Source organism: Antechinus flavipes, chromosome X (assembly GCF_016432865.1).
Source record: "Antechinus flavipes isolate AdamAnt ecotype Samford, QLD, Australia chromosome X, AdamAnt_v2, whole genome shotgun sequence".
Taxonomy (NCBI): domain Eukaryota; kingdom Metazoa; phylum Chordata; class Mammalia; order Dasyuromorphia; family Dasyuridae; genus Antechinus; species Antechinus flavipes.
The window spans coordinates 15,528,539-15,552,251 of record NC_067404.1 but is presented as its reverse complement, the minus strand read 5'-3'; the positions used below and the strand labels follow the sequence as shown (position 1 = coordinate 15,552,251).

The window sequence follows — 23,713 nt, the reverse complement described above, 5'->3', positions numbered from 1 at the left end:
GGAAAATACTTTGTAACTACGGGCAAAAAGTCATTAAGGTGCACACCCTTCAATCCAGTGATATAACAAAGCCTGTCAAAGAGCAGCTCTTTGCATTGGAGCAAAGATCTTGAAACAATGGCGGTACCCGGCAACTGGGGAATGGCTGAACAAATCATGGTATATGAATGTGATGGAGTATTATTGTACCGAGTGATTCAGAAAAACTTAGGAAGTCGTAGAGGAACTGATGCAGAATGAAATGGGCAAAACCAGGAGAACAAGTCATGCGGCGATTAATACTGCAATGCAAAACAATTTAGAAATATTTAAGAAATTCAAATAATGCAATTAAGGGCAGATAACAGGTGATAAAGCTTGCTACATACTTCCTGATAGAGGTGATGATATCATGATGCAGGAAGAATGACATAACCAACCAATGTGTAGATTTGTTTTCTTACTTTGTACTAAGTTTGTTTTTTTCTTTTTTCAATTGGAAGGAAGAGGGGGCACTGCCAAAAAAAAGGAGAAGGAAGAAAAAAGGGTAACAGGATCACTTTTTCAAAATGTGCACAAAGACGGAAGGCAGTTTAGAAGGAGACAAAGATAGGTTGAGGTGATTTTTTAAAATAATTGTAGCTTTTTATTGACAAGATATATGCATGGGTAATTTTTCAGCATTGACAGTTGCAAAACCTTCTGTTCCAACTTTTCCCCTCCTTCCCCCAGATGGCAATTTGACCAATACCTGTTAAATATGTTAAAAGTATATGTTAAATACAATATAAGTATACATACGAAGGTGGTGATTTTATTATCTAATTCTTAAAAAGTAATGTGAACATAATTTGATTTGTGTTTTCATGTATAATCATTTGTTCTATTTGTCCCTCACCGGTGCTTGTCAAGTTCACATTAACAAAAAATAACTATTTTTTTTCAGTAAACAGACAGTTGCCTCATGACCGTCTTCTCCTTGTTCCCCAAACAGTCCCAAAGAGCTGAGATCTGAGGAATGGCCGCTTAGCTTTTGTTCATACTTTCATTGGATGTCTGAGGACTGTCTTGGAAGAATTCATATTTCTGTATTAACGCCTTCATTTTCTCAGCTGGGAGTAGGGAGAAGAGAGAAGAATATTAAGAAGTTGCAGGAGGACGGGACTCTTGTTCCCATCAGGAACCTGTCCCCTCGAGCATTGCCCCCTAACTGCCCCAAGACGGGCTCTTTTCCCCAGTGTTTAAAACACTCGAAGCTTCCAAGCTTGAGAAACCAAGCCCCAGGCAAAGAAAACTAGCTTTGCCGTGGACCCTGACACCAACCTGCTGAATTTGAGGAAGACCTTTGGAGATTCCTAAGCCCCCCCCCCCCCGACTGCTCCCAGAGCCACCACTCTCCTCACTCCCCTCTCTCCAAAGGCCATCGAGGTCCTCTAAGGGCTTTTGTCAAGGTTCCCTCCCCCTGCAAACCACTGTAACATCTGTCCCTGAGCCGATACCAAAGCTACCCCACCCCACCCCAGCCCAGGCTCTCCCCAGTGAGGTTTCCATGGCTTTACCCTTACAGGTTCTACCTGTATGGCCAGTCTCTCAGTTGTCTTCATTGTCCTCCTCCTTGTTCTCTAACTGGGGGCTTCCCTAAAATTGGGGATGTTCTGAGCCCTCTTCTCCTCTCTCTCTCCCTCGGTGAGCTCCTTCACTTCCAGAGGTTCCCTCATTTCTATGCAGGTGACCCTGAAACCTCCACATCCCAGCCTGATGTTTCTCCTTCCCTCTAATCTCTCACCTCCAGCTCTGCCCCTAGGCCACCACCACTGGGGAGGCCCTGTGAGCACCTCACACTTACTGAAGTCAAGGCCGGGTGCCTCCTCATCTTCCTCCCTAAACGCACACCCGCCGCACTCACCCTTTCCTGTTGAGGGCACCACCAACCTCCAGCCACTTTGATCCAGTCTTTGACTCTTCCTTCTCTCCACCCCCATTATCCCATAAAAATCAAAGTTGTAGCAATCCCCCTCCCCCTCCTCCTCTCTTTACACCTGCCTGCCCTTCTTTGTATTCCCAAAGTCCCCACCCTGAGTCAGGCTCTCTTGGCTTCCCATTCATTCGACAAGTATGGAGGAAACGTGGCCTAGATGGGCCTCGGACAGGCCTCTCTCCTGGAGGACCGATGTCATGTCCCCAGGGAGGTCACGCCTCCAGTGTCTGCCCTACACATCAGGCTGCCGAAAGAAGCTTCCTAAGGCACGGTTTTGATCGGGGCACGCCACTGCTCAACATCCTCCCATGGCTCCCTTCCACTTGCAAGATGGAAGGGGGACTCTCGGCCTGGCTTTGAAGGTCCTCTACAATCTCTCCATCCTCTTCCCAGTGGGAAATTCCAGCCAAACTGGACTCTTAGCTGCCCTCTGAATTCAGCAGCCCCTCTCCAGCCTCTTAGTTATTTGCCTAGGTTGCCCCCGCCACACGCACTTGGCACGTCCTCCCCTCACCCTAGCCCTCGGCCTTTGAACCTTCTTTGTTCAGGTGTTCAGGTTAATCTTGGACCCAGTCTTTCCTGATCGCCCCCATGCCATCTCCCGCTCTGCCACCCGACCCCAGCCGCGCTACAAGCTCTCCCTTTACTGATCCTCGTTTTGTCTTGCTCTCTTCTTGAATGCCGCCTCAAAATGTCCGAGTATCTGGGAACACGCTGGCCCTTCTTGCCCCCATCCCAGGCTAGTAAAATAGCCGCTCCTTCGTGGTGGTCTGAGTCCTTGACAAGACTGGTATTCCCAGCATTTAGCACGAGACCCACCGCCTTTGTTGAATGAATAACCCCACTGCCCCCAAAGACCCAAACACCACTCCCAGGACATTTTCAAAGCACGTTCCTTCAAATAAGATAAAACTAACAAAGTGCTTGGCAAACCTTCAAGTGCTACATAGATGCTAACTATTATGATTATTGTTGTTGTTTCTGTTAAAGAAGGAGCTGTAGGCCAGGCCTGTCAAGTCATGGACCATTACGGAGAAGTCCCTAAATTCACTGTCCAAGTGAGGAATGTCAAGCAATGTACTCTGTCTGGGAGCAGAGGCTACGTACCTAAGGTCACCATGCAGTTACCCCCATGCAAATAGGCTTTCTCCTTCTGTGACTCCTCGGCTACGTGAGCCACCTTCACAGAGGTATCCGTGACTTGACTGATAGTTTTCAGCTCCTGGGGAAGAAGTACAAAAATCAGGTCCTTTATGCTGGAAATGTTACCTCTGAAAATGCCCTGCACTGCGTCCCATCCCATACGCTGGGACAGATTCCAACTTTTACCCACAATAAGTCACTTAACATCAAAGGTTAGTTCTTTTACTCCAAACCTGCCACCCATCCATCCCAGAATGCCCAAAGGAGGGTATCCTCCTTACTTATGAATTCCTGCTAAAGCTCTAAACATCTGCAATGTGTCACAGCACCCCTGCATTGTCCTCCCCACACCCTCTCCCCCCCCCCCCCAGGTCCCTATATCCTCCTTAAGTTTCCATGATGCTTTGGATACTGCGCTTCTGTGATGTTGGAGACAGTAAAAAGTAGCTCACAAGAGCTGACTGTTTAATTTTCAATGCCTTTACCCACACCTCCGAAATCAACAAATGCTCCAAGGCAGGGCTTGACTGATTTGTTTTGCTGATTGTCTAGACTTCAGTGATGGAGAAAATTTAAGAAAGACTAAAGGCAGAAGAGCATCATGTACACGTTTTTCCTTCAGAGTCACTTTAAAGATGTACCAGCACACCACTGCAATAACCCACTGACAAGCGGCTCTGTCAAAGGTGTGGAGTCCCTGCCAAGATTTTGCAGGACTCAGTGGAAAAAATCTCCTTTAGGACATACTCTGGTCAAAAGGGGAAGGGAGAGGAGTCTCCTGGCCCTGAGAATATCATCCTGACCCCACAGTACTGTCTACAGGACCTAATGACAAGCCCAAGTTCAGATTGAAGTTCATCAGGGATGAGCCAGGAGGGAGGTCACATGGGGCTTACCTGGTTGAAGAACGTCAGAGTGTCATTTATAGATTGAAATAATGGACCACAAGGGTTGATGTTGGGGTTTGGGCGATTACAGAACTCACGAAGCTCATTCTCAAAAACGTGTATAAAAGCAATCACCAGTTGATGGAAATCTGAGAGAGTCAAGCCCAAGGTGCTGCTACCTTGGCTGGAGATTTTCCCACAGTGGGAAGAACACTGCAAAACCAGACACAAGAGATCAAGGCCTTCATTCTGTGAGCTTCCAAGAACCTTGTTGGGGGCTCCCCCACTGCCTTGGATCACGCTGACACAATGGGCAGCACGTGTACCTCAGTTTCTCCCTCAGTGTAACAAATGGGCATGAATCCATGCGTTCAAGCTCCAGTGGAGCCAACAAGTATTGACTGAATACTTCTTGAGCTCTTGGGGCTGTGCCGTGGGGGCTACAGGACACCCTGATGTGGCAGCTGAGGACAAGGCACCAGGCTACAAAGACAAACACTGGATAATGTTTGCCCTCGATGATCTTTTACTTAAGTTGGGAAGGCAAGCTAACCCATTTCCCCATATGAAAGGGAATCAAGGTAAAGGACACACAGGGTTGGCAAGCAATACAGGTCAATGGCTGGAGGAATCCTGGATTCCTTCAGCAGAACATAAGCTCCTTGAGGGCAGGAACTGACTGTCGTTATGACCCCAATGTCTGGTGCAACGAAGTGTTTAAAGAGTGGAAATCTCTCCCAAGATCTGAAAGGGATTGCACCGTCCAGTCTATGGAACCACCTCTTTAGCTCCCCTAGCTTGGGGGGGGGACGGCTACTCACCTGCTTGGGAAGTCCGGGGGGACTTGGTGAAAACAGCCTACTGGTGCTCTCCTGACGACAGAGGACCTTGGGGACAGAGAGCCAGCAGTGTTAAATTCAATTATCCTAGTCCCTCATCTTCGCCCAATTCATCCCTGCCATCCCACACTCCCGGGGAGGGGGGGGGGAAACACTTGACAGAGCACTCAGGACCCCGCACTCTCCTCCTTCTCCTACCTCTTCCTTGTGTGCCTGCAGCATTTCGGTGAGTTTACTCAGTTTTTCAGAAAGCTCTTCCACCTTGATCTTTGCCCCCAGTGGCCTGGAAGGAGAAGCAAGTCAGCTTCCTAAGCGTACCCCTCCCCACAAAGAGATGGGGCCAGGGACGTGGCAGACGTCAGGTGAGAGTGATGGCAGGTACAAGGGTCACAAGGGTGGGAATGAAAATGTTCCCGGGACAGGACGGGGAACAGATCTCCTTCCCGGGAGCAGAATCCATGCCTCAAAACAATGATACCCTGGGAGGGCCCCCTTCTCTGAAGGCCTCTCCAGGGTAGGAAGAGGAATCACCAGCGCTACCATGGGCATGCATTAGGCCCCCGGGAGGGAGCACGAGAACATCAAGCAAGGGACAGAAAGAGTTCACAAAACCAGGGCTGTTGGGGATGGGAGGGTGAGGGAAGGAAAGCAGCAACAGAGCTCTTTGTTCCTTCCTACGTCTCCAAAAGGGCAACAAGAAGCCTGAGGGATGTTCTACCGAGGATGCTTGGCAAGGCCGAGGGATGCTCTGTGTGTGTGAAAATTTTAGGCTGGGGCAGGGGCGGCTTAGGGCTCTGGAAAGGGGCACCCTCTCACAAAAGCTTCTCCCTATGCCCTGTCAGTCACTGCCAGTCTATACCGCAGGGCTCTTTAAGGCCCAGGAAGACGGCTCCCAAATGCCGTGTGGAAGGAGGGCGTCCATTCAATCCACAAGTATGTGTGAAGCACTTCCCAGGCACTAGGCCCCAGAAACGTGGCTGTCGCTTGCTACAGAGCTGAGGACCAGGCAGTGACTCCAGCCAGATGGTCCCCAGGATCCTTGCTGGAGAGTTGGGAGGGAACTGGCTCTGCCGCTTTTCTGGCTCGGTGACCCTGAGCAAGTCCTTCCCTCTACGTCACCCTCGGTTTTCTCATCTAAAAAGCACAAATAACCTGCACATCTCTTACTTTAAAGCACCAAAGGAACATGCTCTTTGTAAATCCTGATACTCGAAACATTCTGGCACCAGCATTAGGGGGGCTCTCCTTTTCTATGTGCCTGAGGCGGTCCAGAGCAAAATCGAGCCTTGTCACTGGCACAGTGGCCCAGTCTAGCAGAGGTGGCGGTAGTTGTAGCCGTCATCGCTGTTGCTGCTGTCGCTCGCCCTTCGTTCTTGAAGAGGACCGTGACATCGGGGAGGAGATGCCGTGACATGCAAGTGAGCTGGATTTAAGAGAGGAGGGGCCAGGCAAGGCCACCTGCTTCACCTTCCCCTCCAGAGCCATCTGGGGGCAGTGGCCAGATATACCTCAAGATGATGGGAGATGGCCCAGCTCCCTCTGGTTTCTTGGCCAGAGCTCACACTAACAGTAGTGAGCAGGTACCAGGTCTCTCAGTCACCCAAGACTGGTGGAATTTTTATCAAGAGCCCTGAAAGGAAAGCTCTGTTCTCTCCTACCCCCCGACTCCTCCCCTGCTCGGCCTTCTTCCCCTCACCAGCCTATCTTAGCTCGTGCGAGTTATGACCACACTACGGCGCTGATTCGGAATGCATCAGTGGCCTAAGGCCCAAACCTGAGCCAATGGACCTCGGGTCACCCTTCTTTACAGGGGCAGCTATTCTCACAGGGCAGGCCTGTTTCTGGAAGGTTTTCACAATGCAAAGCAGAGAATGGATGGTGCTGAGAAAGGAAGACATTGAGGATAGATAAGACAGGGAAGTCAGGGAAGGAAGAAGGGTAGGGAGGGGATTTTTGGTAGACTTAATTTTTAGTTATGTTGAAGTCTAAAATTCATCGGCTGGGAAGGGTCTAGCATTTCTTCCAGCTTTTGGGATGAGGCTTTTTCCAAAAAGGAGAGAAAAGGGCCAGTTAAGCACAGCCTAAACCTACAGGTCATTCTATGGCTCTGGTTACAGGGCTTTCTTTCTCAGGCCCCAAGTACATACATTCTATGCAGGTTTTCCTTTGCCCCACAGGATTTCTCTATGTCCAGAGGCAAGGGATTCAACTTGGGATCTAAGATCTCCTCCTCGATGTGGGAAGTGAAGACCTTGTTCAGCAGCATCTCGTTGTCCTCCACTAAGGTGCAGAAATTCTCTTCCACACTGCAAACATCATAAATCACAGGGAGTTCCCCAGAGTCAGAGGTGGGGTAACTGTGGGCCACACCCTTCCCCATACCAGGCTTCAACCTCATCTGAGTGCCTTACACTAACTCTGGACAACCCTCGGTTTCATGGAGGAAATGCCTTCATTCAAAACCCCAGCCTCTCAGATCCAGCTCCCATTGGTCCCCAAACCATTCTGACCCTTCCGGCTCAGTGACAAGAGCCTTCCTCCCAACCCTAAGCCCCTAAGAGCTTCCCTGGCCGGCCGTTCGTGGAGCAACCAAACGCAGATTGCCCAGCGTTATTTTCTCTTCTCTTCTATCCTTTTCTCTCTCCTTGCAGAGTGCTACTCGATTTTTCACGAACATATTTTCTCTCTATCAATGAGATGTTAATTCTTTAAAACCAACCAGGGGCCATGGATTAATGTTCTTTGTCTCCCCCAGAGCACAGGGCTTGGCCCCCAGTTGTTGCTCACTAAGTATCTGTTTATTCAAGTAGTTTCATCACCTATAAGCCCTGATGTGACAGAAGGGGAGTCGCCCTCTGAAGTCAGGCCTGGATTCCTGCCTTGGGTGGGAAGTTTTATTGTATGACCTCTACAATCCTTTCCAACTGTGCGAATCTACACATCTCAGCCTGAGAGAACAGAACCAAAATAAAAGGGTGTAAGTGGATCTCTTCACCCCCACCCCCTCTACCAGTTCTCTCCAGGATCTCCTGGCTTTTTACCTGAAGAAACTGATGGCATATTCAGGACCCAGACTTGTGACCAGATCCAATAACTGATTAAAGAAAGAAAGCTGTTCCTTCACACCAGCAGAACCCTAGAAAAAGAAAGCCAAATATAAGACCACAAAGAGACTCAGCTTTCACCACCATCTCTTATTCTCCAAACTCACTGCCTCACGTACAGTGATGTGCTGGGAAGAATTCTGGATGGGAAGTCAGAGAACCCGGGTTTAGACCTGTTAACTCTGTGAAACCTTAAGACACATCAGCTTTGGGGGCCTCAGTTTCCTCCTTTGTCATGTGAGGATAACACTATTTGCCTTACCTCACGAAAAGGGAGATCACAAAGTCCTTGATGAGGATGGTGCTTATGTATACAGGTATAGATAAGCAAATAGAGAACCAGCTACTCTAACAGGTACCTAAGCTAAAAATCCCTTTCATCAGATCCCCAAGAAATCATCCAACATCTCTGCCTGAAGACTCTAATGAGTGAGAACCCCCATCTCTTGAGGGATCCTATTCCAAAAAAAGTCCCTTCCATTCTGTGAACAAGGCCAATAAGTTTGAATTCAAGTTTTGAAATGTCTTCTCATTTTTCTTCTTTGTAACCAACTTTGTCCTTTTTAAAAATTTTACAACATTCATTCTTCCACTATTTAATAGTGGTTGTTCTTTCCATTTACATTGCTGTAGTCATTGTAGATATTGTTTCCTTGGCTCTGCTTACTTCACTCCGTATCAGTTCATGTCTTTCTAAGCTTCTCTATATTCATCACATCATTTCTTAGAGTACAATAATATTCATTACCTTTATATACCCCATTTTGTTTAGTCATTCTTCAACTGATGAGCAGCTAATTTATTTCCAGTTCTTTGCAACCACAAAAAGTGCTGCGATATTTTGTTGTGTATGAAGTCTTTCTTTTTATCAGTAACCTCATGCCTACGTAGCACAGCAATCTCTAGGTCAAAGGTTCTAGTCACTAATTTACATAATTTCAAATTGTTTTCCAGAACAGTTAGACCAACAGTTAGACTAGTTCCACTAGTGACTTCACAACTCCTCTAATACTAACGAACCCCATCTTTTAACATCTTTACTCATTTCCTGGAGGTGATCTGCAACCTCAAAAATAGTTTTGATATGTGCATTCTCTTATTAGTGATTTAGAGCATCTTAATTTTTTTAAATCTTAAATTTTTTCCACTGGCAACCCCTTTTAGGCCAAGAATTAAAGCTTTACATTACCTCAGATGTACAGATATATAAAATAGGTATACAAATTAAACGTTTATTGTAAATAATCATTTTGCAACCCCCCACATTCAGTTACGAGACCTCATACACGGTTGGGAATCACAGTTTAAGAAACGGGGATTTAGAGCATTCTTTCACATATTTGCTAATCGTTTTCTACTCTTTCTTCTCTTGAGAACTGCTTGTTCATAACCTCTGAGCACTTACCTACTGAGAGTGGTTTCTAATCTTATATATTTCTCCTTGGTTATTACCCTCTAATCAGAGATATCTAATACAAAGACTGTTTCTCGAGTTAACCATTTCTCTTCTTAATCCAGGTACATTTATTTTGTTCATGAAAAAGCTTTTCAAGTTGAAGTAACTGAAAGTATCTATTTTACTTTTTATAATCACATACCCCCTCATTTGATTAAGCACTTAGTCCCTCCCTACTCACAGCTGTGAAAGGTACTTCATATGGTTTGTTTCCAATTTATGTAGTGGTATGATTTTTAATATTCAGGGAGGTTTTTATACTATACAATGTAAGATCCTAGTCTACATATTACTTCTGCAGCTCCAATTTCCAGTTTTCCCTGTGATACTTGTCAAATAGGAAGTTCTACTACCAAGTCCTAGTCTACATATTACTTCTGCAGCTCCAATTTCCAGTTTTCTCTCTGATACTTGTCAAATAGGAAGTTCTACTACCAAGTCCTAGTCTACATATTACTTCTGCAGCTCCAATTTCCAGTTTTCCCTCTGATACTTGTCAAATAGGAAGTTCTACTACCAAGTAGTTTGGATGATATTGCTTTTATAATAGAGTTTGAAGTGTGGAGGAGCTATTTTCCCCGTCACTCTTATTTTTTCATTATTTTCCTTTATATTCTAGTTTTTATTCTTCCAAATGAATTGTAGCTCTGTAAAGTATCCTCTTGGTATTTTGATTCGTAAGAGCTTTTATTCTTCCAAATGAATTTTAGTATCATTTCTTGTAGCTCTGTAAAGTATTCTCTTGGCAGTTTGATTGGTTTAACACTAAATCTTGTCAACTAATTCTGGCATTATTGTCATTTTTATTATCTTGGCACAGCTTCACCACAAATGAGCACAGAATCATCTTCAATTATTGAAACTGTCCATTATTTACGGCCTAGTTAGTAATTGAACCTATAAATATATTGAATGTACAGACAGAACCTGATTCAAATGTCACTGGGAAATACTCAACAATAAATAAGAATACAATAAAACATCGATAATATTCATTTGTGGTTTTCTAAGTCAATATATATTCCTCAGGAAGCCATTTCTATTTCAGTTTGACACCACTGCTTTAGCAGAATTGATTCTCTGATTTTTTTATGCTTTTTAAAGTGATTTTGAATGGGAGGACTCCCCTTTCTATTGTGGCCTTCTGGATATTGCTCTTGAGTAGCCTCCTTGATTTTTGGAGCTTTCTTTTGAAAGCTACTACTTCACTAAGCTAGTGACTCAAATTTCTTTGCTGGTTCCCTCATATTTTATAGGTAAACCATTGTTTCATCTGAAAATAAACAGTGTTTTGTCTCCTCTTAAGCTATCATAATTCTTTTTGATTATTTCCATTATTTATTATTAGTAAAGGGGAAGGGGGAATCATTGCTTTATTTATGTATTTAGGGAAACTTCTAGTATTTCCCAACTGCACAGAAAGCTACCTTGTGGTTTGAGAGAAATACTTTTTACTATGGTAAAAAAGAAATCAAAGTTTTATGCATGCCTTTATTTTGTAGAACTTTTAGTATAAATGATTCTTTCTCTTCCCCCTGCCTTTGATAGGGTCATTATACTAGTAGATCACAGGAACACTACAGAAATCGGATCATCAATTTAGAGTTGGGAGGGACTTTTCAAAGTCCCCTAGTCTATTTTACAGATGAGGCCCAAACAGATGACACAACTTATTTGAAAAGAGTCACACAATAACAGGTGGGATTCTAACACAGATCCTCTAGCTATGGACTAGAAGTTCCTTCTTCTATTCTATGCTTGGTCTTCTAGACAGTATAATAATATCAAAATTAGTACAATAATTGATTATTATAAGGGTTCCAAGAAGCTCTGCTCTGAATGCCTCATGATATTTAGCACTGAGGTGACAATGGCTTCTTAAAGGCATGGCTCGCTGGACAAAACCTCGGATATATCCCACCTAAGAGAAAACCGTTAAAGGAGGCCTGATGAAAGAGTGGGTGTCAACTACCTGAGGACCAGTCCAGCTAAGTTAGGAAAGGTTGGGAATAAAATTGACTGCAGAATGATGAATTTTAAAAACACAGCAATTATCAAAATCCTTTACAGAAAACTGTACTGGTTAAAGTACAGACTTCATGAAATTAGATACTTGAGCAATGATGACTCGTAATCACCAAGAAAATGTCAGTGTAAACTTTTAGAAATACTTGACAGTATTTTACAAAGATGACCTCATTCTATTCCTGTAGACAACATGAAGAGATCTGAGCTAGACAACAGTACCGTGTGGGGAATCTGGAGCTGGGTGAATAACCAGAAGCACAGAGTAATGATGAATAGTTCCAGGTCAGCTTAGAAGAAGGCCTACCACGGAAGGTCCAGGGGTCTTTGCTCGACACTGAACTATTTTTGTTCTATTTTTGTTTAGAGTTAGAAGGTACTTAGTCCAACCCCTTTTCATTTTACAGGAGGGTAAATGGAGGCTTCTAAGAGGATCTGCTCTTCAAAGTAATCTAAGAAAGAAGACAGACCTGTAGATGATCCTTTCTCTGCTTTCAATTTCTCTTCCCCAATGCCAATGCTGACCCGCCTATGTTCCCTCCTATCTCTCACAAAAGAAAATCATTGTAACTGAATTCATGGTGAGGTGTTACCATTTCCAAGAATGCTGACGTTTGCAAGAAAGACCGAGAAGGCAAATGAGTGCAATCTCTGATGGAGACATCTCAACCCTTCCTTCCCAAAAAGGGCATCATGTTGGGATGCAGAGGAGCGTTTCAAATCCTATTCCTCCTACTTAGTCTGTGCCCAAATTGAGATCTTCCTAGCACCCGGGATAACGGGCTTGAGGAAAGCATTCGGGCAATTTCCAGGCTTGTCCTCAGGCTCAGGAGGCTGGCAGGGCTAATATCTATTGCATTTAGCCCCACAGCCATCAAGCCCTTCAAAGCCTAAGCAAACTCAGCCTACAAAGGCCAGGAAATGGAGCCATCAGGCTCAAGAGAAGTCTTCCATTCTAAAAGTCCCTCCCTTTAACCCGGCACCACTCAAGAATACATTAAAAGAGTATTCTTGTTAAAACAGAAGTTAAAAAAAGACATTATTCCTGTCAAATGTCACCTACACTGGGAGTGAAATGAAAACCAATCGCCTCCGGGCTAATGAGAGCACCAGACTGACACCCCCAGCCACTGTGCCTCCTGGGTTGCCTAGCGGTGCAAGCCTACCCATAACAACCAGAGGCGGGGCTGGGCCTGGGCAGGAGGCCCTGCAGGAACCTCAGGCTGAGCAGTAAGCTCGAGTTCTCCAACTGTGCCCATCACTCAAACCTCTAGGCTCTGGGACATCCACTCCGGCAAAACTTTGCTGTCTAGAACCAACGCTCAGGTTTTCAATCTCTTGTCCACTCTGGAGCCAAGGTACCTGATGTATAAAATGTAGGGGTGGGGCTTATGACTGCCATGGGAGAAGGAGCAAAGAAAGGCAGACTTAAATTAGAAAAAAATTGTATCGGCAATCTGGGGAGGCTCTGACTTGTGAAAAAGGCCAGCAATTGAATTTGGGAGAAACTGAGGAAACTCAGCAGGACTGTGGTAAAACCCAGGGCCAGATTCTACTTCTGGCTTCTATAAGAGAATACTGAGGAAGGATTGGAGTACATTGGTAGAAGTGCTGGACTGGGATGAGAAGACCTGGATTCTATTATTGCCTGTGTGATCTTAGGCAAGTCACTTAATATCTGAACTTGACAGGGATAGAGGATAGCAGGACTGGTGTGCTCATGGAACTACAGTGTGTGACAGGCCAGCCGGTGGGCAGATCCATGGAGAGCACTTGGGCTCTGAACTTCAGCTTCCAAGTACAGGACGGTGGGAACATAGGCAGGCAGCAGTCTGAGAAGGATGGAGGGATTCAGTGGATTACTAGCTCAATGACAGCAGCATGATGCTACTGTCAGCAAAGTCCAGAGGGCTACAGTGTTTTGTGAATTGGCAAAAGATGAAAAAACAGGCTGAAACCACGTATTGCTAGGCTGAAAAGGCAGCCTCAATGGAAAGAACCAGACTTGGAGGCAGGAATACTCAAATGCAAATCCTGCCCCACACATAGACTGTGTGTTCTTGGGCAAGTCACTTAACTTCTTTGGGTCTCAGTTTCTCCATCTACACACAGCAGGAATAATGATAATTGCCTTTACTTCCCAGTGCTGTTAGGAATAAATGAAACAACAGACATAAAGCTCTTTGCAAACCTTAAGGGGCTAAAAAGAGGGGGGCAGGGAAGGAGGGAAGAAAGGAAGGAGGAAAGCAGGTAGGCAGGAATGAGGAGGGAGGGAGAATGGGAGAGAATGGGAAGAAGGGAGGGAGGGAGGGAGGGAGAGAAGGAGGGAGGGAAAAGAAAAGAAAGGAGGGAGGAAGAGAGGGCAGTAAAAAAGGAGGGAAGGGAGGAATATGTGATGAACGGGTCCTTTCTCTTACCTTAATGAGATCATGATCGTCCGGCCCACACAGCATCAGTTCATGACCAAGCCTGGTCAGGTCTGCCAAGATGAAAGGATTTGGTTATTGCCAACGTGGGGAGGGAGGGAGAGAGAAGACCGCTCAGCGCCATCCCTGGGGCGTCAGGCCTCCCTGGCTCTCGCTAGGACAGCCACAACCCACCATTCTCACAAGAGCCTCTCCCGCAGAACCTCAGCTGTGCTCAGTGCACAGGAAGGGGTTTGGGAAGCAGGACAGAAGCGGAATTAGGACCGAGGAGCAAGTGGGAGCTCGGGTAGCTCCAGGGAAAAGCAGGAAAGGGAGAAAATCAGGCCAGCCTGACAAAGAGGGAACCCTAGGGAGGAAGCAGGCAAAACCAGAGTGGATTAGGGTCTGAACTCTAATCCTCACCCCAGGCCTAACTAAACCCCCAATTTGCTGTGTGAGCTCAAGCCACTGTCCTTCCCTCCCCGGCCCGAGGCTCCTCATCTGGAGGAGGTGAGAGCATGTGAACTCGTGCCACGTCCGAAGGTGCTGAGTGGAAGCAAAGAGCTTCCCTGGCCCAGAACGCCGAGCCAGGAGCTGGGTTCCGATCCCATTTCTGAGACGACCCGCAGGACCTGTCGTCTGCTCACTCTGGGCCCCGTGCACAAACGGGAGCAGACGGCGCTGAGCGCTCTCCCCGCCTCAGGGACAAACAGGCCATGGTGCTGAGGAAAGGCAGGCTGCGCTCTCCCTGAGGGCAAGGGTCAGTTTCTCCTTCTGGAAAGGAAGCTGTGGAGGAGCATCAGCTTTCTGACGGGGAGGGGGCGAGGTGCCAGGGAGGGAGCTAAATGCCAGGGCATCACACAAACGCTAATGAAAAGAATCCGAGTCGCCCGCACTTCTGTAGCGCTCACTAACTCTTCCAATGAGAGCTTGCGTGTTGGGGGAGGGGGGGGCGTGCGACCCCGACGGCCGTGTGACGGCCCGTCTGCTCTGGCCAACGGGAGGCAAAGAAGGGAGCGGCTGTTCCATCCCAGATTGCTAAACTCACTGGAAAGAGCCCCACTTTTTCTGCATTGTCTCCAAAATAGGGAACAAAGAAGGGGGAAGCTTCCTTGGGATTGGGAAGAGACCGGGGAAATCAGAGAGCTGGCTAAGCCAAGCCGGTGCCGCACTGACTTCTGGGAGGAAGGGATTTGGGCACCAAACCGTGGCCCTCGACTCCTCTCTCTGACCTTCAATCCCAGCCTCTGTAAAATGTGTGTGGGGGTGTGTGTGCTGACGTTAGCGTTAGCCCTTTTGGTTAACTCTCTGCTTTGGGATCTACGACCACAAGGACACACTAGGCACGTGCACAGTGAGAGCTGGGCACGGGTGACCCCTCCTTTGGTCACCTCAGCCAGGGACGCTGCCGTTCTAAGCGTCGGCTCGGCCCCAGGCCTGGCTGTGAACAGGGGGACACGAAGAGACCGAGTCAGCGCCCCCATCGGCTGCATCAGCCCCGGCGCTGGCCGGGGCCAAAATTGGGGCAACACACAGTTTTCCCTCTTCGACTCCATCTGGTTCGGATGCGGCCTGAAGCCTCCGATCCATTTGGAAACGGAAAAGTTATTCGCCGTCTTAAGGGGCTGAGACTTTGCTCACATTTTCCTAAAGTTCCTGAGTTAGGAACAATTTCTGCCAAAAAACTGAACGCAGACAGGAGGTTATAGAGAAGTCTCTGTGAGACCTCGACCCCAGCGTCGCTTCTCGGGAACACCCCGTGTAACATCTGTACGCAGACCCAAGGGTACCTATTTGCCACAGACCCACACAGACTGCACTCAGGAAGAGACAGATCGCGATTGACGCTTCCCTACCCACACCCAGAAAAGTCTCCCCAGAAGCCTCACCCCGGCCCAGCCAAGAAGGTGGGCTTTGTCTGCTTCTTGGATTCTCTGCTTTGGCAGGTCCTCCTTTCCAAGCCTCTCATGCGAGGCCTAATTCTAAGAAGCTGTATAAACATTCACAGACTTTTGAGTTGCTCCGATGGAAAGAAAGTATAGCTACCAAGGGGAGCAATTAAATAAGTCTGCTTGCTAAGCAGACTTTGGCCAAGTTTGGAGTTTTCCAGGCTATAATATCAAATGAAGCCCCTGATGTAATAAAGTTATACCTGTTATTTTCTCTTTAGCCCCAGAGTCCAGCCCAGTGGCAAACGAATCCTCCAAAGAAGGATACAGTCTAAAGGGAAAGAACAAACTGTCAGTGCCATGATATGACAGACTGCAAGGAACAATGAGTTTCCCAGCCCCTTTCGGGTCTGGCTTCATCTGGCATCTCTGAGATACATAGAAAATCTCTACATTTGTGAATAGAAGGCAAGCTATCTTGTTTTAAGAAAAAGGGCCATTGATGGCAGTATCAGGGCCTGGAAGGGGACGTGGCCCCAAAGCATCCCATTTGCATATTGAATTACTTTACCTTATTAAAGGGTAGGGCATCTGGATAAAATTTTGCTCCTTGTCACTCAGTTTACAGTTTTTGTGTCCAGTTGCTGTTATTCAGTCATCTCAGTCATGTCCGACTGTTTGTGGCCCCATTTGGGGTTTTCTTAACAAAGATTTCAGAATCCTTTTCCAGTTCATTTCACAGATGAGGAAACTGAGGCAGAGGATAAAAATGACTTGCCAGGATCACACAGCTAGGAAGTGTCTGAGGCCGGATTTGAATTCAGGAAGAGGAGTCTTCCTGATTCCACACTCAGTACTCTATCCACTGCAGCACCAGCTAGCTACCCAGTTAGGGTTAGCCTATCCAGAAGCAGGAGAACTCTATCCATCTATGATTTAGGAGATAAATCCTAGAGGGTTACTTAAAACACTGAGATTAATTGCCTTGCCTACTCATATTCCTGACTAGGAGCCCATTGCCAGAGGCCATGTTGTCTTTATTACGCATACAGGCATTATTACAACATTGGCAAAAGGAATTTTGGTGCAATGAAAATAATCCTGGATTAGAACTCGGGAGATGCAGACGGGTGTCCCAGCTCCCTCCCTTACTACTAGTATCATCCTGTAACCTGATACTCAGTTTCATCTTTCAAATAAGGACAATCACTTCTCACCTATCACACAGAATCGTTGGGAGGATCAAATGAGATAATGGACATAATAATGTTTTCTAAACCGTCAAGTGCTAGACAAAGGAAAACCATTTTTAATTCATTAGACCTAGATCAATATCTTTACTCAAATCTTACTTTCATGAATCTATTAACTATCATAATATCAAGACACTCTGTAACAGTAAATAACAACTTGGTATATCGGCAGCGTGATGCGGTAGCAACAATGACAGACAGATAGTGGAGAGACACCGGGCGTTCTAATCTCACCTTGGATGTTTTCTCTCTGGCTGGGACATTTCTAAACATGGGAAACCACGCGCAACAGTACTTACAGCTTGCTGCGAGTTGCTGTGAGTTGCTGTGAGAACCACATGAAAAGGAATTTAAAGTTCTTTATAATACTTAAAGCATATATAATTGTCAGTTATTAAAACAGTGTTATATCTTTATAAGAGCACGACTCGGGAAAAACATGCCAATCCCCTTCTCTCAGTTCGTACAGGTGGAAAACCTGCTAGGTTATATGAACTTTCAGTAACCAAGGCAGCCCCAGTTGGTGGCAGCTCACCCTCAGTGGAGACCAAGGATGCAGCAAGAAATAATCAACTGCCCAAGCACGAGTAGTCCAGATTGGTTTTTTGCCAATTAGAGTTTCAAGTTGCTTAACAGACACCTTTCTATGTGTCACATCTCGCTTCTCTTTATTCCTTCCTGCTATGGTTCTACCAATGGCCCCAAACATCTCTCACCAAAGTAGCCAGTACGTATTCATTCGGCCTTTTCCCTCTTGAAAGCCACGGCATCTTCAAGGTGGGGATCACCTATACTTGCCAACTCAAACCTGTGCAGTTTGAGCAAGGGGCACATCGGGCATCCACCCTCAAAGCCAACTGCCTGATATTCCATTTGCAATCGATGGCTTCCCCTGAGAGTAACTGACACTGACTTATTGCTGGGCGTCCCTAAAAACAAGGCATCAGGATAGCAAGGAGATAGCTTACACGCAGAAGGCCAAGATTTAGCAATTGTGCATAGCTGGGTTTCTGTACATGAACACACGTACACTGAGAGCTTTAGCCTTTTAGTGTGGCAGAACATGGGCTAAATGTAATCATTCAACACTTAAGCCCTTTTTCATGAATACCAAATTTCCCTGGTGTTCTCCTTTTTAAAGAGATGGAACTGAGGTTCCAAGAGGAAAAGGGAATTAACCAAATCCTTTCTGAACCCCTACTGAGAAATTGTTCCAAACGAAAGCCCAATGCTTCTGCGGCACCACAAGCTTTGGAAAGCTCAAAGTGGCCAAAATCCACAATCTGGGTCTCAGACACAAAAAGCCTGGCCCCGGATACAACGGGCCTGCAGGCTGAGGTACGAAATTTCAAATACACTTTTTGTACCTCAACTGTACAACTTGGCATTTTTTAATCCAATCATTCTCCACAAATTGGAGGGGAAGAAGAAGCCCGTGTCATTTACAATGTTATGAACACTGCTTTGTTCAACAGCTGTGCACACTTATGCCTAGTCTTGGTTGCTAAGGAAACATTCTCAATTAGAAGGCACAAACATAATGGAGAATACACATAGCCTTGCTATCTTGAAAGTTCTTTAAAAACAACAATTCATTCCAACGCCCCCAAACAAAAAACCCAAATGACCTTATTTGGAGAACTGGTTAATCAAAGTTTCCTTTATTGGATGGGCAAGGCACCAGGAAAACAATCAATCAACAATAGCTAAGGTCTTCCAAAAGAGAACAGGGCTCTCAAGGGGTGAAGGGAATCCATATGGCCCCCACCTGTCCAAATCAGGGACCCCTGACCAAGAACTTCTGCTTCCTGTGGCAAGGGTTATTGCCCTTCCAGAAGGTCCCCCTAGCCACCTGCCTAACTGAGGAAGGGTTCCCATTCTGGGGCTGCACAATGACGTGCTGCATAGCAGATGATAAAAAATCTCAGGGAATTTTGAAGTCGAGGGGAGAAAGGTTTTTAGAACCCTGAAATTTTGGAAAGTTTGATTAATATTAAGAAATGCAGTTAGATTTCCTGGACTCTGCAAATATATATATATAATTTTGCTATAAAAACATTCCATTTCCTACATTTGGAGGGGGTGAAAGCCTGTCAAGAGCCACACCATCTCTGCTATGGGCAATTCTGCCACCTGGCCACCTCTTCATGCTAGGCGTTTCTTGCCCCGTGACCCAGAAGCTAAGAGTCGGCAGAGGAATCTGTGGCCACTTAGTTCAACCAACCCCAAAAGAATCTCCACTAAAAACAACCTGACAAGTGGTCATCCATCAGGTGTCTTCTGAGAGCATCAACCCAATAGAACAAAGGCCTCCCTTAGTTTCCATTGGTGTGCATTCTAGAGACCAGCACAACCTGGAACAGGAAAAGCCAAAAAGGTGTTTTATGTTTGTTGATTTGTTTTTAAATCAGAATTGGAAAGAAGTGTTTTGGGGGGTTTTGAAATGTTGCCAAGGCTTCAGAGTTTTGGTCAGCAGACATCTTTTCCTGCTATATACACTATTTCCAGCCTGGGCTGGACAAATCCACCACTCCTTTTACCTGGAAGCTCCTCTCTAAAGAACACAAGCCAAACGAAACCAAACTCTTAAGTCTCCACCCTAATTCCTCACTTCCTTCCTGCAGAAAGACTTTAAGGCTCTCCTCTCTTGCGTTAGTTTCTTCCCTAAAACCTCAACCTTCCCAGCTCCCTAATGAGCATCCACCTCCATTTCCTCAGAGATCCACTAGGGTAGGCCTGTTTTCACATGCCAGCGCTTTATGCTGACAGGTAATTCCCAGAATTTACCCCATTTCTTCAATAAGTTGCCAATTCTCCCAGGCCTTTCTGCTACTAAATTAAGGAACCTGACCAGTGGAGATGCACCAAGTGGCCTCCCCGTGCTTCAAGCAGGCAAGACAGTGGCATGTAGACAGATACATCATGGGGAAAGGGGGTGCCACTTACTTTGGGTTGTTGTGAGTGAGTAGGGAGGGATCTCTACATTCTGCCCAGGTTCACATGGAAGCAAAAGCATGAATTTATAAGAAAGCCAGGCAGACATTGGCATAAAGAATGACTTTTAACTGTCCTACCAGGCAGAACCCAGAATTCTGGCTTCATTAGCCCCCTATAAAAGTAAGCTAATAAATCTCAGAACTCTGCTCACCTTCACATGGAAGTCTGTTTCTACAGAGCTGACTGCACACGCTCACATGGACCTGACAAGTCTCAAGCTTCTAAACTACTTATCTCTAGGATTCAATATGCAAGGAAGAGAACATCTGGGCAAATTGCTGCTAAAGAAGAGATAAGCGACTTGCTATATCAGGAAGGTTTCCGTGCCTGTTTAAGGAGGCTATTTGGCCAAAGACTTCAGTCCATGCTGATTTTGCTTTGGGGAGCCTCCTACCCCTCCCTCTACCCTGTAGAGTAACGGCTCCATTTTAGTACAAAAAGGAATGATGTCGCCGAGCCAGGGCAATACTGACTCCAGTTCTTGTCTCAAGGAGAATGGCTTGAATGCAAAGTCTTTTGGTACCTGATTGCTTAGACTCCTCAAAGGACACTGAAAGAGCCAAGTTCCAGCAGTATCTGTCTGTGAGACTGGACATCACTTCCCCCTTCTGAGCCTTAGTGTGAAATGAAGGGGCCTGGCCTAACCTTATCCCAAAAGACCTTTCCATTTCCAGTTCTGCCATTGCAGAATTCTAAGGATTCTCCCGAATTACTCATAAACACAACCACAAACCAAGGTGAACACCCAAAGACTTTGCCCAGCTTTATTTGGATAGAGGGGAGTGGAAAATCTGTTTGCTTCTTCTTAGCCAGTGGGGTTCATAGGGAGATAACAAGGCTCAGCAAAAAGAGTGATGTAATTAGATCCAAAAGACCCAGGTTTGTTCCTAACTCAAAACACCTGCTGGCTGAGTGATCATGGATTCTTCTCAGAGCCTGTGATTCCTCATCTGTAAAATGGGAATGATACTTCTATTACCTATCCTCCAGAGTGGCTGTAAGAAAACCACTTTAAAAACCTTAAACCACAGTCTATATAATAATGAATACTGTGGCCTTTGAATTGTTGCATCCATCCCTTTCTCATTATTCCCCAGAGGTGCAGGCCTCCATCACCTTGTGCCTGAAGTACAACAATGGCCTCCACATTAACCTTCCTCAAGTCCACAACTTCCAAAACAACCAGGCCTCTTTCCCACAAACTCTAGTGGCTTCCTACTATTTCTTTTCTTTTTTTCCCCCTGAGGCAATTGGGGTTAAGTGACTTGCCCAGGGTCACAGAGCTAGGAAGTATTAAGTGTCTGGGACCAGATTTGAACTCAGGTTCTTCTGACTTCAGGGCTGGTGCGCTATCCACTGCCCCACCTAGCTGCCCCACCTAGCTGCCCCCTCCACCCCCTATTATTTCTAAGATCAAATCTAAACTCCTGTTTGGTTCTACAACCTGACCCCACCCTATCTCATTAATCTCATCATATATCTATTATTCCCCTTCCCACACTCTATGGTCTAGTCCAACTGCTCCTTTTCCCATTTCATACACACAATCTCTATTTCCATACCTTTGCACTCCATACCTCATGCCAGAATGTACTTTCACCTCTCTTTACTTTGCTCAAGACTCAACTTAAATCATATTCTTCAGTATGACACCTTCCATTTCCTGATATCCCCAACTCTTAGTGCTCTCCTACCTACTTTATTCTGAGAAAGTGTGTGTGTGTGTATGTATATCTATATATTACACATGCTTTTCTATACATACATACTACACATTATGCACATATATGTGTACACACACACACATTTTCTCTTCCAGTGTCATTTTAGCTCTTTTTTCATTACTCCCAGAGATGCAGGCCCTCATCACCTTGTGCCTGGAATACTACAATGGCCTCCACACTGGTCTCCCTCAAGTCTCTCTCATCTCCAGTCCAGGTTCCAAAATGACCAGACCCCTTTCTGCCAAACTTCCATAGCTCTTTACTGCTTCATTTTCTTTTTCTGGCTCCAGTGGTTAATAGGGTGCTTGGCACTTAACAAATACTTGTTGATTTAATGATTCCTTCTGTGCCTGGCTCTGGACTAATTAGTATTTTTAAGCGATTACTCTTAAGATGATCTGGAGACCAAAGGATGGAGCCCTCATTGCTGACAGCTGTTTGAAACCGTGTTTAGCACCATCTCTGTATGAAGAAGAAGAAAAGTCCTCAAGACAAAGAAGAGAAGGAGGCAGGGGCATTACCTTGAAAACAACCATTCCAGAATAACCAAACGGTAAATTGAGGGCCTACACAGGAACTGTTTTATTGTCCTCAGTCCAGTAATATACAGACCTTCAAGGAAGGGGCAGTCTATGTCCTGAGAGGGAAAAAAATCAGATACATTGAAAATATTACAGAGTGGCAGAGATCTTAAGAGGCTACATAGGCCAGTTTCCTACCCTTCAGGAGTCCATCTACAGCATCTCTAAAATTGGGTTATTCAGGCTCTGTGTGACCAAGTCTTTCAGTGATGGACTAGGCAAGATGCAGTGATGCTGTTTAAAAGGTTTACGTTTAACTGAAATCTACTTTTCACATTTATTTGCTATTACTTGAGAGGTATCACACTAGATAGGGGACAAAAACAAAAAAATTAGAAGCAGTTCAGCACAAGACAATTAAGTGTGAATGTGACGAACATAAGGTCAAACATTATATACGATATACGATTTTTAAAAAAGACAGGTTTAGGGGAATGAGAATCATTTCTGGCTACAGTGAGTATTCCCTAGGAGGCCAAATGGTCCAGTTTCAATGAAGTACAGGGTATGTGAAGGGAACCCAGGGGGAGAGGAGGCTGGAGAGGTGTTTCTGTGATTAATGTAGAGTCACTCTATCTGCACTGAGGCACTAGGGAGCTAGTGGGGCTTATGGAGGAGGGCAGTGACTTAAGGGTCTGGGCTATATGGCAGATATAAGGTACAAAGCAATCGTTCCAACTACACGCTGTGATGTGGAGGGAAGTGAGACTGGATGCCTCTGCTGGGGAGCCCAGTCCTGGGGTCAGCCTCAGAATAGGTACCGCGTGGCCGTGGCCTGGGATTGGCAGGTAACTTCGAAGGAGAAGGACTGGGGAGGGGCAGACCCAGAGTCGGGAGGTCCAGGAGAGCGCGAGATTCCAAGTCAACTCGCGCACTAACTGCCACCCCACCCTGGGCCGGTCCTCAGCCTTCTATCTCGTCTCCGGCAGGAAAGCCTCCAACGACCCCTCCCTTTCCCCGCGTGACCCGTGACCCCTGACCCAAGTTGGGCCCCGCCCCTTCCGTCCGCACCTTTAGTCTGTCCAGCACTCTCAGAGCCTCCAGAGAGAGCTGGGCGTCCTCCTCGTCCTCCTCGTCCTCGTCCTCCTCGTCGTCATCCTCCCACTCCTCTTCCCATTTTTTCTTCGTGGCCTGCGCCGCTTCCTGATTGTTGTCGCGGTCCTCGAGCCCTTCCCAACGTTCAGCCATTGTCTCTTCGCCTCCCGAGAATCAGAACTGACACTGCCCAATATCCGCGCGCTCGCAGAACGCGCCTTGTCATTGGGCAGAGCCAATGACGTAACGCGGACTCGCGCCCCCGCCGTTCCCATTGCCTCACGACGTCCGTTCCCGTCCTCCCTGACCTTAACTCCACCCCCAACCACTCTCGTCTTCCCATTGGCTGGGACTCAGGAAGAGGACCCTACCCATTTCCGCCTTCTTTTTTCAAGAGCAATGGAGATGGGGGCGATTG

At 46.3% G+C, this 23,713-nt stretch overlaps 1 protein-coding gene across 3 annotated transcripts; it reads right to left on the bottom strand.

Moving 5' to 3' along the window:
* Window positions 1-599: 599 nt before the first annotated feature.
* Window positions 600-23,503, bottom strand: HAUS7 (HAUS augmin like complex subunit 7). Of its 3 annotated transcripts, none has more exons than XM_051967954.1 (11): window positions 23,272-23,503; window positions 22,201-22,316; window positions 15,969-16,036; window positions 13,829-13,890; window positions 7,868-7,962; window positions 6,974-7,132; window positions 5,025-5,109; window positions 4,809-4,874; window positions 3,997-4,200; window positions 3,065-3,179; window positions 600-1,091 (listed from the first exon to the last, which is right to left on the bottom strand). In XM_051967954.1, the coding sequence occupies exons 1-11, from the start codon at window positions 23,446-23,448 to the stop codon at window positions 1,006-1,008; spliced, it is 1,233 nt and encodes a 410-aa protein (XP_051823914.1). In that variant the 5' UTR covers window positions 23,449-23,503; the 3' UTR covers window positions 600-1,005. The 3 variants fall into 3 exon arrangements, with proteins under 3 accessions (XP_051823914.1, XP_051823916.1, XP_051823915.1); XM_051967956.1 differs by lacking the exon at window positions 23,272-23,503 and adding an exon at window positions 16,277-20,905 and having other exon boundaries at window positions 22,201-23,127; XM_051967955.1 differs by lacking the exon at window positions 23,272-23,503 and having other exon boundaries at window positions 15,969-20,905; window positions 22,201-23,130.
* Between the last annotated feature and the right edge of the window lie 210 nt (window positions 23,504-23,713).

What these genes read in the sequence shown, in the direction of transcription:
- HAUS7 (XM_051967954.1), bottom strand. Translation starts at nt 23,448, where the DNA reads ATGGCTGAACGTTGGGAAGGGCTCGAGGACCGCGACAACAATCAGGAA. An exon ending in TATGCCATCAGTTTCTTCAG is followed by an intron (nt 7,133 to 7,867) that starts GTAAAAAGCCAG and finishes TGATGTTTGCAG; the next exon opens with TGTGGAAGAGAATTTCTGCA. An exon ending in TGCAGGCACACAAGGAAGAG is followed by an intron (nt 4,875 to 5,024) that starts GTAGGAGAAGGA and finishes TCTGTCCCCAAG; the next exon opens with GTCCTCTGTCGTCAGGAGAG.